This window comes from Xenopus laevis, chromosome 3L, assembly GCF_017654675.1.
Source record: "Xenopus laevis strain J_2021 chromosome 3L, Xenopus_laevis_v10.1, whole genome shotgun sequence".
Classification (NCBI taxonomy): Eukaryota; Metazoa; Chordata; class Amphibia; order Anura; family Pipidae; genus Xenopus; species Xenopus laevis.
The window spans coordinates 52,192,256-52,211,070 of NC_054375.1; the positions used below are offsets into that span (position 1 = coordinate 52,192,256).

Below are 18,815 nucleotides of genomic sequence, written 5' to 3' on the forward strand. Positions count from 1 at the left end.
TTAAGTCTTAAGAGTGGAAGCTGTGTCATACTGTACATGATAAAAAAAAACAGCAGGGCTGTAGTATTCCTTCTTAGCAGACAGAGTTAGACCGCTGTGAATAGTTCACATGTTTGATTCTCATGTTTTGCTTGACTGCAATCTGGATATGGCTGTATAATCTAAACTCATGTATTATTATATAACAAAACTTGTCTGTGCTAATTATGTTTAAAAAACATTCACACAAAAATCAACTCAAAGATATGCCAGGAAATTGATTTATTGTAGAGGAACAAGCTGAAAACATCACAGTTCCAGGTAAGAGAGCTTTACTTTGTCTTTATGAATGGAATAGGAGTTTGAAGGTTCTGGAATGAAGAATTACAAGACATCTCGGTGCTATCTAAAGATAAAGGATAAGTAATCATTTATTAGTTAACCTCCAGTTGCCCAACTACCTAAATACAGGGAATTATGTCTTGAAATCTGGGAAACTGTTATTGATGTTCTCTTGAAACAAAGTTCTTTCATTTGTAGAAAGTATCTGTTTTTGCAGAATTGAATTTGCATACTGTGTCCTTAGATATAAGATTTTATATCTATATAATCTACAGTCTGGTCATTTCCCTATGGGACTAGACTGTAAATATAACGTCAGAATGCGCCGTTTATAGCAGGGTACCCCAGGCTGCCAAATTTTGACGCAACGCATAATGTACCCTCTACTAGAAATGTATAAAGATATCAGAAGTCACCTGGGAGTTATGTGACCTGTATAAAAGCACTCGGCCTGCGGTAGGGGGTACATTATCCACTATATAATGCACACAACGTCTAACATGCAAGTGTTATGTTTATATCACAAATGACTAGTTTTACACTATGAGAGAAAAGTTGATCAATGTTCAGAACATACTAAATGAACCATATTTGTACAAAAAAAAAGCTGCTACATGTTGAGCAAAATAAAACCACAAATAAACTTTATTAAGTATTTAACTGTATCATTTTTATTTTATCATTTTGCTGTGTATTTTATTTAGGCTTAGAATAACAGCACACCAAGTTTCTCAGACTCCAATGATATTGATATGTTAAAGTCTATGGAAAATACCTCATTAGATGCAAGAATGAGCATTATCTCTATGTAGTAGTACATTGACAATATGTATCTGGCAAAATAAACTATAGCCTCATATACAGTGTATAGATGCTTAATGTAGAAAATTCATTCTTCCCACTTACAGTCCACTGACTTAATGCAGTATTTTTCTACAGTCCTTCAATGATCTTTGTAAGCCCCCCTGTAATATCTGCCACAAGAACCTAGTTGACAGAGAAAAATGAATATTATTAAAATGCATTTCCTTTCTCATCCTATAATCTTATAGAATACATTTTATTTCAAAATATTTTTGGTCAGTTGATAATTCTTGCTTCCAGTAGTAGAATAAAGTAAACAGACATTTATTACATTTATTGATTACTGCATTTGACACATATTTAAATCATCTCTACAGGTTAAAATTATAGGTACATATTCTCAGTTAAAAAGTGTTTACTTTGAGGCGAATGTGTCAAAGTGTGAAATTAGAGCTCACTACAGAAAAACTCACCCACTTTCTGTTTGTTTCTATGAGATTTTTAGAAACATATTTATATTTACCATTTGATAAATACACTTCTAAATATCACATAGGAAGGAATATAAAATGGTTGAGTTTTTCTGTGATGAACTCTAATTTCACACTTTGTTAAATAAATCTGTCTTAATTTTGTCTTAAAGCCTTTGTAATACTGTGTTTAGCTTAGAGTCTGGAGGAGGGAGTAATTCATTTACTTGAAAGAATTATTAGCTATTTTTATTTTTGCATGGAGAAATCTATTTACTGATACTGTACTTCTGCCATTATCCTTTGTGGTAAACATCTAAAGTCCTAACATAGCATATAGCTGACATATAGAGGCTTAATTGGCAAAGTGAAAAGATACAATCAACGTATAAACTTTATATATTATATTATATAAAAAAATCTAATGAAACAAAGCATGTGTAAAAAAATAAATTATATAATGCTATGGGGCAATTATGTAGTGATCTTATCCTTTTAATATTTGTAACAAAAAAATATTGATAGTTTAAATTCATCTTACCAGTATTTTTGTAACTTTTGCAATAACATGTTCCTGTACAAATGGAAACAAATCATGTATAAACCCCTTATAACACAGGAAAATGTTCATCTCTGATTGACATGTCAGTCAAATTAACTTACTGTATGTTATAAAGGTACAAATTTTAACTCTGTAACAAAGAAAAACTATTATTTATGGATTCATACTTTCAGTATTGCAGGTATCCAAGGTATGAATTCTTCTCTGACATAGGCAATTCATTTCCCTGCCTCTAGCAGGCAGTCAAAAATGCTCAAGGCTTTCAAAAATGTAATGTAATTGAGCCTTTAACAGGTGATTGTAGCTGAGGTTAAAAAAAGACACATGTTCATGAAGTTCAACTTTCTGCCAAAGTAAATTCTACTGAACTATTATTTTCAGAGGCCCAGAGCAAAGACTAATGAGATATTTGGTAATCTTGCCTATTTAATAAGATAAGTGTGAACGCCTAGTCTAAAAGTCGATTATAGTGAGAGTTGAGTAGAACACCCAAGTGCTTTCCTGGATGTAAATGTGACTGAATTGTTGATACAGTGATGCTTAGATATATCTATTACCTTGATACAATTTAAGGAGGCCCCAGCCAAATGTGTGGTCTCAAAGACTGTTTACCAAAAAAAGTCTAAAAACAAATAGATGATCCAGAGGAAGGCAAAGATAAAAATCTGAATCTGTCTCAAATTGGTCTCAAAATAAGAACATTCCTTCCTGACAGCTGGCCAGCTGGACTAGTCCCTGAATAAACAGTGGACTAAGAATATTAGTATAAGTAGGCTAATGTTTTCTTACTTGGTAAAAAGGCACCCAACCCTTTCTTGAAACAATCATATTTATGTTTTTTGTGCAACCTATTCAGGGAGAGAATTCCAAAACTTTTCAGCTAATACTATAAAAATATAATTTTAACACCTTAAGAGGAAATCTTTCATCTTATCTTAAAAACACATATAGAATGATTGAGTACATGTTAAATGGGTGTGCATTTCCCCTTTCAGTTAAAAGAGTTTAAAGCCTTACCATGACACCACATGCAACATTCCTGAGGTCTTGAGTTAGTGGAACATCATTCTGCAAGAGGGAATTTACAAAATGACAAAAGCATTACTAAACTGACTAGGTCTTCAATCATTTATTTAAAATATTAATGTCATGTTGCACAAATGTTATTGATTTATTCACATTTCTTATTTGTGTTTAATGATACGGTCATGCAGGGAATTTGTACTGCAAAGAGGTAAGTAACCAGTAAAATGGTTTTACCACAAAGGTAGAATTTGCAGGCTGCCAACCTGCCTAACTTTAAGCATCTTTTCCATCAGGACTGAAACAGTGCTCATTGTATTCAGGAGGACTATTGTTACTTAACTTAAGCCATCACATTTTGTATCATACTTTAAGCTAGATGTATCATAAACTGTACTACAGATATGCATGATGTGGTATACATTTGAAGGTAAAGGGATACTGTCATGGGAAAACATGTAGTGCTACTCCAGCAGAATTCTGCACTGAAATCCATTTCTCAAAAGAGCAAACAGATTTTTTTATATTCAATTTTGAAATCTGACATGGGGCTAGACATTTTGTCAATTTCCCAGCTGCCCCATGTCATGTGACTTGTGCCTGCACTTTAGGAGAGAAATGCTTTCTGGCAGGCTGCTGTTTTTCCTTCTCAATGTAACTGAATGTGTCTCAGTGGGACATGGGTTTTTACTATTGAGTGTTGTTCTTATATCTACCAGGCAGCTGTTATCTTGTGTTAGGAAGCTGTTATCTGGTTACCTTCCCATTGTTCTTTTATTTGGCTGCTGGGGGGGGGAGGGAGGGGGTGATAATCACTCCAACTTGCAGTACAGCAGTAAAGAGTGATTGAAGTTTATCAGAGCACAAGTCACATGACATGGGGCAGCTGGAAAATTGACAAAATGTCTAGCCCCATGTCAGATTTCAAAATTGAATATAAAAAAATCGGTTTGCTCTTTTGAGAAATGGATTTCAGTGCAGAATTCTGCTGGAGCAGCACTATTAACTGATTCATTTTGAAAAAAAAAATTCCCATGACAGTATCCCTTTAAGTACAGTTTTTCTGACACCTGCACCAGTTTTTATTATTATTATTATTATTATTATTATTAACATGTATTTTTAGAGCACCAATATATTGCGCAGCTCTGGGTTTTAAAAAGTGACACTGAAATCTGGCACATCTCATCAACAAAGACAGCCCTGTAGGCATGAAGGTGTTCCAGACACAACAGATTTAGTCGCTGTTATGAGCAGTGTTAATATATAAAGCAAAATAAACTTTTTTTTTTTTTTAATCTGCAGTGTCTTTGTGTTAAGGCTAATGCCGCTGATCTCAGAATCAGCCCCAAAGCTGACATTAAGGGGCAGATTTATCAAGGATCACATTTCAAAGTTATGGGAGTTTTTTTGAAATCCCATAACTTCAAAATTTGAATAAAAAAAAGACCAATTGAAATTTATAAAAAGTAAATCAAAGATTTTTTCTGCGGGTGCTTAGGCTGTAATCAAACGTTGGAAACGAAGTAAGATCGTATTCGATCAAATAAAATTCAAAGTATTTAAAAAAAAAAAATTGAGTTTTGAGTCCACCAATTGACTTCAAGGTCCAGGTCCCCCATAGACTAAAACAACAATTTGGCAAGTCAAAGTTTTAAAGAGATATTACATGATAAATTTTGATATTCAAATTTTCTATTTTTTTCAAATTTGAATCAAATTTGGACTATTACCTAGTCGAAGTAGACAAACATAGCTCGAAATTATTTTTTTTATTTCGAATTTTTAATTGGACCCTTGATAAATACGCCCCTAAGTTTCTTCTTTGTCTACACCCAGAATTATTGTTTTGGCCTAGGTGTTGGCGCACACAGCAGATTTTGGTGCTGAAATGCTAAAATTTGGGTATTCATGCTGAAATCTGCTGGTTGTATCTACTCCCGGGCCAACGCAGTGGTCTCAGATGCAGTCAAAGAAGAAAGTTAATGTCAGTGTTGAGCCTGATTCTCTGCCTGCGTTTTTCTGTGGATTTTAACTGGTACAAAACTTGCTTCCAATACTCTGTCCAATACTGTTTTAGAGAATTTGGGCAAATATTACTGAGCAAAATAAAATTTTGAATTGTACTTACAACAAAGTCACGGATTATTGGGAGGTCCTCCTAAAATGTAAATGTAAATACTTTTTAAATGCTTTACATTTTAAATTGTAGTAATAGTAGTTGAAGCTAAAAGAAAACTAAAATATGAATGCAATAGGACAATATATTAAACTGACTCATTGCAGGAGGCAATGCAAAAAAATAAGGTTAAAATAAGCATTGCCCCCTTGTCTCTTTTTCTTTTTTTTGTGTGCAATAATTCTATGTATGACATTTGTTCTGTTAAAGATACTTGCATTTAAACAACCCTGGATGAACCCATACCATAGCTTAAATGTAGATATTCACTTTTAAACCTTAAAATGAAAACTGTGAGGCTTATTTACAAACCATCACACAAAAGATAGTTATTACTTGGAGAAAATACTGTTCATTTCAGGTTAAATAATCCGTTTTCAATCTTAGTACAGTCTGTTCCAATACTGAAAAAGATTTTTGGAATATGTTACACTGTTGTAATTAATTTGTATTGTTTTAAATGTAATCCAATGCTTGTTTTTTTTTTTTTTTGAGATTATTGATTCAAAGGATTGTTAGAGTTTAGCTGTGCTACTGACCTCTATCACATTATAGAACATAATATTATTTAACAGCTCAAATTTATTAGGTATTTTATGTACTGGCAGTGAATTTCATAAAAGCATTATTGTTCCAATATATGATATGCAGAAAACCACATAAAACATAGTTTCTTACCAATATTTTCATCACTCTTGAAATAATGTCTTCCTATATACACATTAAAAAGGAACAAGTCACATTTAGTAAATAAAATATGTTATTCATTCAAAAAAGAAATTCATTATTGTATGTCATAGAGTGTGACTACTGAATTTAAGGAATGAAGAGAGGACTTCATTAATAGGATATGTCCTTTGATGAAGCAATTCCTGAATACATAAAGGTCCATCAATCATTGTTTTCAATAAAATGGCCTGAAGCTGATTAATTATTAATTCCATACCATAATAGAACCAAAGTTGGGAATTGTTTGTATGACATTATTGTGCCTTTAGTTGGCCTTAATTTCCTTTTTGTATCTATTACTGATTTAGACAGTATAGGAAGTATATGATGAGTTAAAATCTTCTTGCTTAATCTGTATAAGGTAATATGGGTCATGCTGTTTCCATGGCACAATATGGTATCTTGCAGATAAAAATGATCCAAATGTTAGGACATACTGTATGCATCTAAATGATCAATGGTGTTTACAAATAAGGTCATTTACAGATTTTTCTGTCTTGGGACCTTAGCAAATACTGCACCAAGGTAGTATAAAGTCATTTTTATCAGATGTTTTAAATTGTGATCTATTTAATAGCAAAACTATTTATTTAAAGGGAACATGTAACCTAGACATAAAAAGCTGTATAATAAATGTGCTTTTCAAATTAAACATGAAACCAAGTTTATTTTGTTTATTAAAACTCCCTTACCCGTTATAAATATATTTAATAATCCCAGCTATAAATCATATATTGACTGCCTCACCTCTATACCTTAGGCATGTCACTGCCTCCCCTCTATAATCGCTATCTAATTGTGTAGTAAGGGCATAGGCACCAGGTCCCTCATTCTGGCACATTAACAAGATTTTGGTATGATGCAGAGCTTGTATTAATAATAGGGATGCACAAATCCACTATTTTGGATGCGGCCGAACCCCCGAATCCTTTGTGAAAGATTCGACCGAATACCGAACCAAATCGGGGTGGAAAGGGGAAAACATTGTTTACTTCCATGTTTTGTGACAAAAAGTTGTGAGATTTCCCTCCCCACCCCTAATATGCATATGCAAATTAGGATTCAGTTCGGCCTGGCAGAAGGATTCGGCCGAATCCTGCTGAAAAAAGGCCAAATCCTGGCCGAATCCCAAACTGAATCCTGGATTTGGTGCATCCCTAATTAATAACAGTGTTTACAAAATGGCTGCTAGCTTACTGTGATTGTGATTCTAAGACTGAAGGACATAAGATTTGTATTAAAAGGGGTCACAGGTCCCCTTTTAATACAATCTACCTGTCAATAACCTCAAATAATATGAATTCTAAAACCTCTGAACTTTAGATGTGTTGCTAATTATTTACCACAAACTGGAACAAGACGATAGCAACTTGGTCTGCCAGCTGTTCTGCATTTTGGGAAGTAATCACCTAATAGAGAAAGTATAATATTAGCATTAAAAGCATAAAAATAGCCACTTGTGTATTTTTTTTAATAACGGGGTTATTTACTAAACTTTAATTTTTTTTCTGGTCAGGCTCTTTGGGGCAAAAACTCAAAATTTTCATGGGGAAAAAAACGTGAATATTTCAATATTTATTATACCCCGATGTTTCAAAAAGAAAACCGAAAATCCTCCATCTCAGACCTGTCAAGGTCATGTATAAAAAAAATTAGAGTGAAAAGGGCAACAGTCTAGAAAAAAATGCTATTTTGTTTTCATAATTAAATAGTGCAAGCAAAAACCCAATGCATTTCAATCCCAAGAAATGGGGTCTTCGTCAGGGGCACATGCAAAATCAAAAATGCAGATCGTGTATAAGTCAGTGGGAGATGTCCCTATCCTAATTTATAGATATTGTGGTTTGTGTTGCATTTAGCTCAATAATCCGAAAAATTTGCTGTTTTCGTGAAAAACAACAGAGTGAAATTCAGGTTTTCGCACGATTTTATTAATTTTTTTTTACCAATCTGATTTATTCAAGTTATTTTATTATTAAATAAGGCAGAATCGGGGGTAAATGACCCCCTACTAAGTGTAACTGCTTTTATTCATATTTATAGAGGTGATACTATAGATGAGTTAGTGTGATAAAGAGTGCAAACTCTAAACAGGCCCATTACATTTTACTCCTCTTCTTTGAGTTTGAAATCATATAATTAATATAACGTTTTTAGCTTTAATTATCTATGCATACATACTTGTATGCATTGTTGCATTACATTATTCACTATTAAATCATATTGAGCCGATGAGATTAGCAGCATTAATTTGTACACTAAAGTGAAAATCAAAAGTAACTCCTGATGACAGAAAGGCAAACACAGCAGTCTTGTATTTTGTAATGTTTATATAATACACTATATCAACACTCTTCTTTGTTATGCATAGATAAGCTACCAATATCCAAACATATCATGTTCAAATTTAGAAATTGTATATAAATCCATTAGGTAAACTAATGCTTTAATCCAAGCCATTTATCTTTTTTGCAAACATTGCTTATGGACAGAAAACATAACATGTCCTTACCACTTTTCTTCCAATGATGTTATTCAAAGAGCAGCCAACTTTTTTCTGAAAAGTTTAAATTGAACAAATTAACATTCATAGTCATTTTGGGATGAAAGAGTATCAAGTTCAATCCCTTCAAAGGACCCCTAGATGACCCTCAGTCCCATGTGTTCTAGGATTCTCACCATACAGGTTGGCTTCCACACTCTGGGCTCCTCACTAAGCCCTGTTAACTTTCTCCTCCTGGGATATCAACACAATCACCACAATATGTATAACAGAAGAATTTAAGATCACTTTAGCTGTGGGTATTATACTTGTTCACAAAGTTATGGTTACTTCTCATTCCTTTCTTTCTAGTCAGTGGCATTTTGTTGTGGTTGTGACATTCTGCATGCCTCAGCTGAAAACTGTCCATAGATATCAATAGAATATGTACATCCACTAGTCACAAATGAATGTGATGTTTTTGTTATCAATAAGTATATTTATAGTGATTCAACTGAGGAAAACAATATGCCAATTTTCTTGTCTTTTTTATAGAATATTTGACTAAAATATCTATATTTTCAATGGAAAATGTTCCATTGTCTATACATAAATATCTTTATTTCACTGTGTAACCTGTGCCAAATATGTGGAAACATGTTATTTAATACTAATTCAGACCCACCCAACCCTGTGCACACACATAAATTATCATTTTTGTGCACATATACAAATCATATTGTCATTGGAAATTGTTTACTGCTTTCTTAGCTTTACCAAGGAATTTTGAGCTCAAAAGTGCATAGTGTAATGTTGTTTTTATTATTTGAATACGTTTGTTCAGCTGTATATTTTGAGGATTTTTCTCAATAGGCACCTCCAAATTTTAATGATAGTGAAGGAATCAAACTATTGAGATCTTAATTAGCAAAGCAGGTATAAGACTAGGTAATAAAATAAAGTAAAAACAGAATAACCACGAACATGTGATAATATGAGAGTGAGTACTAAGTAGAGAAAATATATTTTCTCTACTTAGTACTCACTCTCATATTATGTAGCAAAAATACATTATGTTTGAGTCTGCATCTGCTAGCTAGCTTGTGGCCTTCTTTGTATGCTACCTGTAACCTATATTAGAGCAAAAATAGGTTGCATAGCAAATATATCTAATCACATTTAGTTTTAGAAATGCTTGGTAAATCCTTTGTTAAACTGTTTTTGTTACTAAATCTAAAGGATATATTACATGGAAGAAACCATCTTACCAGAACACTGTTTACTTGGTTTAAGAAATCCATGAAGAGAGCTATGTTTTGTTCTTGCTAGAAAAAATAAAGTATACGATTGTGAGTAAATATATAATATGTGCATTCTTATAGAGCTGTGGTATTGTTACACATTTTAGGGAGTGTTTCAATGTTCTGTAGGGATACCAATCAAAGTTTAGTGATTTGCCCATGGCAGAACAGTTTGGTATGAGTTGACACGCTACTCAAAACCAAGGCTTTTGGAGTTGCTCTTACATGTTTAATGAGAGAAAAACATTTTTCTTACTCCTTTGACTACATTATTAGCATAGATAAAGAGGCCCTGTGGAAGGCTGCTGTGAAAAGCAGAAGCAACACAAAGTAATTTTCTTTAATCAACTGAAATTATACAGTATTTGTATAATTTCAGTTGATTAAAGAAAATTACTTTGAGTTGCTTCTGCTTTTTATTTAGGTATTTTTTAGAAGTGAAATAATATTTTTTTAAGATGGATCAGGATGTTGTATGGGGATCTGCTATACTATGTTTATTAGTTAACCACTGTCCAACAAACTTCAATATTAAAAAACAAATAGAAAATGGAAAGTAATTGAAAAAAAGTCTTTATTTTTGGTAAGTAACTGAACTGAAAAAAGTGGTGGAAGGCTAACAACCCCTTTAATTTCATGTATAAATTATGCTTTTCAATGGGGCCGGATTACTTTAGAGCAGTTATGGCCTGGGTGGTAGAAAATAACTAAGCATCAATAACATATAAAATTAGTGAGTGTTAACAACCCTTTTATCTTCCTCCATCTAGCAGCCATAAAAGCAAGTGTCATAGCAAACATGTCTTGATAATTATTTACAATACATATGGTCATTTAAAAGAAGTTTAAGCCAAGAAGACTTACTTGTGCCACTTTGTAATTGCAGAGCAGAGTTCCCAACTTCTCGAGGAGAAGTGGAGCATCATTCTATAATCGGATGATAGGAAAAACAACAATTAAAAGATCAATTTAACTGTAAATGTAAAGCAGAATAAAAATACAGAACAAATAAAAGAAAAATACAGAAACTGGTTTTTTTAAAAGTATAGCAAAGTATAGCAAACTTAAAATAGAAAAAAACTCACTGAAATTATTACTTGAATAACAGCACTTGCAAAATAATGTTCTTATTGTTCCTATACCTCATTCATCACTAATTGATCAGGTTAGGAAAATGCATTCATCTAGCATATTTTATTATATTTTGTGCACTTTGGGTTACATACAATTGTTTAAATTACTTACTTTCAATAGAGTTACAAGGCAGGCAATTTTTGAAACTGGCTGTGGTGCATTGGGACCTGGCTGTGGCACTGGTTGTGGCACTTTTGGAACTGGCTGTGGGTTTTGTTGTGGCACTTTTGGGACTGGTCGTGGTTCTTCTTGTGGTACTTTTGGAACTGGTTTTGGAACAGGTTGGGGCTCTTTTGGCACAGGAGCGTTTGGTACATCTAAATAGGAAAAATAGACATACAATTATATGTAATCAAAACACACCTTTGTTTTCTAATACTGACACTATAACAGCTGACTAACACACTGTTCATGTTACGTTATATCTTCTCAAACTAGCTGTTTGAGTGAAGTTATATCTTCCCAAATCGGCAATGCACTGCATGCATAGTCAGTTAATACCAGGTCACAGACACTCTATCTGCAAAAAATTTAGAAACCACTAAAAAGTTTGTGTTCATTGCAAATACATAGGAATTGAGGCTTGTCTTTTTGGAAAGGCAAAAAGAGGTAGCATGCACTCTTGTATGAGAGAGAGAGCATTCAAGTAAAAATAGTCAAAAATGCCTGGGCGCAGAGTGAAAAAAATAGTATGGAGAATGCATAGATTGAAAGCCAAACTCAGGTTTTGTTCATACAGTATAAGGCCTGTGAGTGTGGGTTTTAATCTATGTATTCTCTCTCTCTTTCTAGCCAAAACATTAGTCTCCTATTAAATGGTTGAGTTGTGTTTTTTCCGAAAAAAAATTGAGGTTTTGGAGGGTGGTTTCACTATAAACTTAAGTCCAAATATACTCCAACTAAAACCTGTCGAGGTCATGTAAAAGTCAAATATTTGAGTTCTTTTCCCCAACTGCATTCAATCAAGTTTTTTACATTCAGGTTTTTTCATAAATAAGCAAACATTCGAGTTGTGAGTTAATTTGAGGTAAAAAGAACCTCACAAACTCGAACTTTGATAAATAACCCCACATATCTTTCATAAGACCTGTGTTTGTGACCTATTTCTTCATATATATTCCTATATATATATATATATATAAACTTCCAAAGGGCCCGCACGCCAGTATATAGTGAAACATTAGCTTTTATTCATTCTAGTGCATCCAACGTTTCGGCCCTTTTTCGGGCCTTTATTCTTTATTAAGGATATACATAACAGTCCTAATCGGTTCTGCACTCCAGTGCAAAAATCATTCAGGTTTGGGTAATTAGTTGTATAGAAAATATTTCCAGACCGCCACACCCTTTCTCAAGGAAAGAAATGTTGTAACGAGGACTAAAACGTCTGATTTTCTATGTAATGTGCTTACAATAAAAGCTTGAAAGGTTTTTAATAAGGGTGTGCCTGTCTGGGAAGCATCAGGGAAATGTTGGAATTTCTTTTTTGTTTATCAAAATTAGTTACTCTAATTGAGTGCGGTATTTTTTTGTTACTTTTTACTAGGAATGCACCGAATCCACTTTTTGGGATTCGGCCGAATCCCCGAATCCTTCATGAAAGATTTGGCCCGAATACCGAACTGTATCCTAATTTGAATAAGCAAATTAGGGGAGGGAAAGGAACAGGTGGGAAAATGTTTTTTTACTTCCTTGTATTGTGACAAAAAGTCACGGGATTTCCCTTTCCACTCCTAATTTACATATGCAAATTTGGATTTGGTTCGGCCATGCACATGGATTCGGCCAAATCCTGCTGAAAAAGGCCAAATCCTGGCTGAATCCCAAACCAAATCCTGGATTCGGTGCATCCCTACTTTTACCCAGGCATTCTGTGTTTTTGTTTGGTTAGTGCTCCTCAATATAATACACATGTATGCAGTATATTTTCCGCTTTCCTTGTGTGGGTCAGTGATAAATATACCCCTAAGTATCATAGTTGTTGTTTTGCATAAAGTAGATACTTTGAATTAAATGTGCTTACCTTTTTTATCTGCAGGCACAGTCCCAAGACAGCAGTTTAGGGACACCAATAAAAAGACAATAGCGATTTTCATGGTTCTGTTAATTGTAAATCAAGTTGTGAACTGCAGCACCTATTTCAAGCTCTTTACATTGTCCCTACTAAACTTACCAAATTTATACTATAACAAGGTGATAAGGGCACTTACATTCTGCCAATTTTCCAATCTTATAATTATTTACCAGTGACGATATAATCCTCTTGCAATACATCTTTGGTTTCCATTCCATACAAGATTATGATAAGCAGCGGTGAAACATTTGACATTTAAAAAAAAAAGTCAATGCAAACCCAAGAGTGTTTGAAATTGACCTAGGGAGGGGGCCTCAAGGGCTGGAGTGAGGACAAATTGATAAGCATAAAATGTTCCTGTAAATGAGGTTTGGATGTGGTTGGCAATCAAAAATCTACACTAATTCATATAATGGGCTCGATTCACTTCAATTCGATATGGTACATTTCATATGATAAGTGCAGTTTTTAGTATGTTTTATTTCGCAACCATGTTTGAAACAGCAGAAGGCAAGTTGACTTGGAAAGGGCCTAACATTAATAGTTGCTGCTGCATCTCTGCCTGTCACCCCTGACTATACCCCAAGGCTATATAGAGCCAGGGTCTATAGGGGAGGGTGAAGTCATTGATAGATATCGACATAAAGGGGTTGTTCACCTTCCCAACACTTTTTCAGTTCAGTTGTTTTCAAATTGTTCACCAGAAATAAAAACTTTTTTCAATTAACCCAGGGATTCTGCTCAGCAGGGACAAAGATAAGAAATGTGTACATTTAGAACAGGCTACAGGGTCCCCCAAGAGCTGCTTTAGAAGGTGAAAAATAACACTTTACCCTTTAATATTATAAAAACACATAGAAAATAGAAAGTAATTGGAAAAAGTCTTTATTTCTGCGAAACTATCTGAAACCAACTGAAATGAAAAAAAGTGTTGGAAGGTGAACGACCCCTTTAATAGCCAGTGTCTTATAGGTTTCTATGAGCTTATCAAAAATTATATTGATTCTCTGGCACCTACAAATAGGGCAGTTCCAGGCTTCACCAAGTTATTTGCAATCTGTCATTTGGCATCTGGCAGCTTTCAGTCATGTCGGTGGCATATCTCAATCCACTTTCTATACTTTCTATACTTTCTCAAGTTCTATAAGCTTGTATAAAAGATGTAATCTATTTATCAATTTCCCCAACACCAGACAGGATTGGCTGAAAGTTAACAGGGCCTTTTTTGTCCAAGGAGGTCTGCCTAATGTCATGTGTGCAATAGATTGTACTCATGGGGCTTTATGGCCCCCTCATGGTGAGAAGCAAATTTTCCAAAGCAGCAACTCCTTTTTATAGCATTGCTATGGTGTGGTGTTTAACTAATAACCTTTGATTGGTTGGGATGAGCCAATAGAAAACTTAGGCAGTGTTGACCGTTAGAGGCTAACCAGAAGTTATTTTTCTCATCAAAAAATGAAAAAGTTATGAACTTGACATATGTTGTATTTAAGCAATTCTAGATGTAGGTAGAATTTTACGTGTTGAGTTGCAGCATGATTTACAAGAAAAAAAGATCAATACCAACAGTTTCTGCCAAAAAACTGTAGTATGCAGTTCCTCAAAATAGACAGTTTCTCACATTCACTTAATTCTATATTGCAATGAATTGAATTAGGTACAATTATTCATTAATTTTTGGAGGTAAACACATCTTTACTTTATCGAACATTTATCTCTTTGAATTTAATCTGTCCCAATATTAGCTGTATGACTAGAAATATTCTTTACAAAACTAGCTATAATTTCAATTATAATACAAACTACAAGACAAAATGCTAACAATAGGGAGGCAGAAAAAATAAAACAGCAGAGAGGGTTTGAAATTGTCCTAGTACAAGACAAGTATCTATGACCATGTTTTGCTTTCGCTATGGCTGATAGATAAGAATGTCACTGTGAGATACACTTTTAAAACCGAACTTAGATTCCATGGAGAAAAGGGTGGTCTTTATTATAGGGACTTAATCAAAGGTACTGTCCTCTGAAAGCTTCAAGCAGCAAAACTTGACACTTAGGGGCAGAGTTATCAAAGGTCGAAGTGAAAATGTGAATTTAAAAAAATCGAATTTCGAGCTAATTTTTGTGTACTTTGACTAGGGAATAGTCCAAATTTGATATGAATTTGAAAAAAAAAATTTGAATATCGAAATTTATCATGTACTGTCTTTAATAATTCGACTTCAACCATTCGCCATCTAAAACCTGCCAAATTTCTGTTTTAGCCTATGGGGGACCTCCTAGAACCTATATGGAGTCAATCGGTGGACTTTGAAAAATCAATGTTTTTTTGGAAAAAACTTTGATTCGAATTCGATCTAATTCATAAGATTCAAATTCGTTCTTGGTTGCAGAACCAAGGCCTACAAAGACAGTAAAAGAGAATGATTTCTGCCCTTTGTATTGGATCCTTCTGGAAAAACAGCCCAAGAAGCATAACATTTTTTCATATAGTAATTTCTAGTGGCATGTATAAAACATTCACATAGTGACAACTACAAAGCTGCAAAAAATATTTAGATTTAATACAAATGTTCCATAATAGAGGATGACATTAACAGAGAACTGTAAATCTTATAAAAAATACCCCCACCAAACTGTAGTAGATTCTTAATAATTTTTTCATAAGTAGATTTTTTTTCTTAAGAAAACCAATTAGACCAGTTGAAATCTGTCACACAACTCGAACTTCAATAAATCTGCCCCTTAATGATTATTTTATATGTGACTGTGCTTTTTGTAAATTGCCACTTGTCATTTGCTTTTATATTTGACTTGCGATGAAACAAAAAACCTATTACTACTGTTGTGTGATATATGTCTGAACATTCAAATAATTACTCGTATAATATGTGTTCTATTGACACCACAGGTTTGTTTTTATCAAATATATATTGCACAAAATTATTTTCATACTCTGAGGTATCTTTTTGTTCATTCTCATTTTATTTTCTATATTTTATTTTCCGTTTCTTTTTATTTAACAACTGAACCTCTTTAAAAGTAACACATTCAAAACAAATATCTAGGAATATAAGGATAAACTTCTTTATTTCATACATTTGTTCTTCTTGTTTTGCAAGTTTAACCCTTAGATATATTATTTGTAGCAACTTCATAATAAGGCGCAAGCCCTAAATGAACTGAACAGGACTGTTTTAAAAGGTCTAACTAGTAGTTAAGGAATAAACGTTTCAACTATTGTTTTAAAACTGTATGTTTTTTCTTGAGCTTGAACGAAAGGTACTGTACTAAATGAAGGTACCAGATGTTGGCCTTGCAGGTTTCAAAGTATAGGGAGGACCACTAACTTTAGTATAGTGAATTTGTGTAGAATATCATTCTATTTATCATTTGGTGAAGCTTCAGCCTTAACCTTTTTCAAATTGACATTCTCAGCCATTTGTGGTTTTGTATTGGTTTTGTTATAATCATTTGTGTAGCTGTAGTTTCAGTGACCAAACATTATGTGTGCCCTCATGTTCTCATTACAAATTAAAGAATAAATATTCAGAGATAAATGTTATCAGTACTTTATAAAAAAACAAAAATTTGCTAATGGTCCAATAAAACCAGTGGAATAACCTTGATCTAAAATAGGACAAGCAAAGTTCTTTGTATAATTCTTTGTTATCTTGAGTTCTGTATATTAAAAGCAAAGCAAGCCAAGTTCTACTAAAAATAGTTGGCATTATATTGCACTTTTGTGCTTATCTTAGTTCTGACATCTTCTTCATCAACACAAGTAAGGAATTGGGTGTGGGGATAGGTGAAGAATTAATAATAATAATAAGAGAAAATCTGAAACATTTAATTTATAAATGTGAAAAGGATCATCTTAGGACCCACATAAATACTACATGTTGCACCTGCTTATGATATACAGGTATGGGATCCATTTTCTGGAAACCCGCTATCAAGAAAGCTCCAAATTACAGAATGTCTGCCTCCCATAGACTCTATTTTAGCCAAATAATAAAAAAAATTAAATTATTTCCTTTTTCTCTGTAATAATAAAACAGTAATTTGCATTTGATCACAACTAAGATATAATTAATCCTCACTAACAGGTCTGTTTTAATTGTGGTTCTATGAGTCTCTCGGAAGTAAAATATGTACACCAAATATGTATAAGCAAAGGCTTCATTACATACAAATTACATACAATAGATGAAGAAGATATATATTACAGAATGAGTAAAAGAGCAACGCAAACAATCTGCAACCAAGACTGGGAGATCCTGAACAGTCAGCAAATAGAATCCCTCAAACGGTGCATGGTAGGTCCTGTGTCAACCCCACAAGTGAGATCTCAACTGACCGGATGGAGACCCCCAGTTTATATATGCTCAAATACAGTAAGCTCATTTAGTGATTTAGTCAGTAAAGAAGAATAGCAGATCTTGCTTCCCATGTGCTCATCAGGATCTGGCCAGACTCCCAACAAGCACATCCGAAGCAGAGATCATATCTTAGCTAACTGGTAGCTGAATAGCATATTGTGCCCCTAGCTATAATAAAGAAGATTCTGATAAGGGCTTCAGAAATCGTAAGCATATTAGATAATACATATGAAAGAACAAGTACCAGGTCATCGACTTGATTAGTTTCCATGATTTTTCTTGCATAGAGCTTCATTATACAGAATTATAGATTATAAGGCCGCCTTGTATACTATGATACAAAGCTTTGTTATACACAATTATACGTTATAAAGCTGTCTTTTTACACTATATTGGGCTCAACATAAGACATTGGGTTCAACAGTAGAACAGTTCTTTGTGTTATAGTTTTATATAGTTCTGTAGCAAAGTATTGCAATGAGCTATTGGGTTTAATCAGAGTATTACCATGAGCTATTATTGTAAAAACTCCTAGTATTACACAGATCTCACACCTGTACTCAAATACAGTAATACAAATATCCTCAAAATATTCATACATAAAAATACATAAAAATACATGGACTCACCTAAAAAAGTGCACATGCCCCCCCCCCAATGTACATAGACTAGTACACTTGTCAAATTGTGAAATTAGAGCTCACCACAGAGAAAACTCACCCACTTTCTATTAATTCCTATGTTATTTTCAGAAGCATATTTATAACTGGGTGAAGGTTAGAGTTAATTTAATAAATATGCTTCTGAAAATTCCAAGTAAAGAACTTATGAAAATCCTTTCATATAATCACCCCCACACACTACAAACCCCCTTTTTTGTTTTTGCTGAATACTACCATTGGGAATCTTGGTAATTTCACAATATCCATTGTCAGCCTGTTGATTGAAGTGTTGCCTATGTATGTCTCTATTGGCTTACTTATATTTTTAAATCAGCCCTTTGCAATGAGTTTTGATAAATAATTGTATATAAACAGTGTCTATTGTCAATACATTCGATACATACGTGAAAGATTGTTTGAAAGTTCTGTGGTTGAATACACAGATGGGGGATATTCTAATCCCAGTAATAGTAAGTATCAAATCCAATTTTTAACATGAATGCTAATTCATACATCTCTTTCCTTCTAAATGCATAAGTGTGTGCCATCTTTAGGTTTGGGGAATAAACATCTACACTTTAAATGAGATATTTCTCTGATACAAAACTTTTCCTATTTCTTGCTGGATGGAAACTGCATTGTAAAATACACGATAGATATATTTTTGTTGGCATACTTGGCTTGTAACTGTG

The 18,815-nt window shown here is 33.5% G+C and overlaps 1 protein-coding gene across 1 annotated transcript; it reads right to left on the minus strand.

Annotated features, from left to right (window-relative positions):
• Positions 1 to 246: 246 nt before the first annotated feature.
• Positions 247 to 13,166, minus strand: LOC108710580. Its single transcript, XM_018251701.2, has 12 exons — positions 13,029 to 13,166; positions 11,117 to 11,322; positions 10,736 to 10,798; positions 9,839 to 9,895; positions 8,601 to 8,645; positions 7,432 to 7,497; positions 6,038 to 6,070; positions 5,312 to 5,341; positions 3,175 to 3,225; positions 2,137 to 2,169; positions 1,228 to 1,308; positions 247 to 385 (listed from the first exon to the last, which is right to left on the minus strand). The coding sequence occupies exons 1-11, from the start codon at positions 13,099 to 13,101 to the stop codon at positions 1,255 to 1,257; spliced, it is 711 nt and encodes a 236-aa protein (XP_018107190.1). The 5' UTR covers positions 13,102 to 13,166; the 3' UTR covers positions 247 to 385; positions 1,228 to 1,254.
• Positions 13,167 to 18,815: the final 5,649 nt, after the last annotated feature.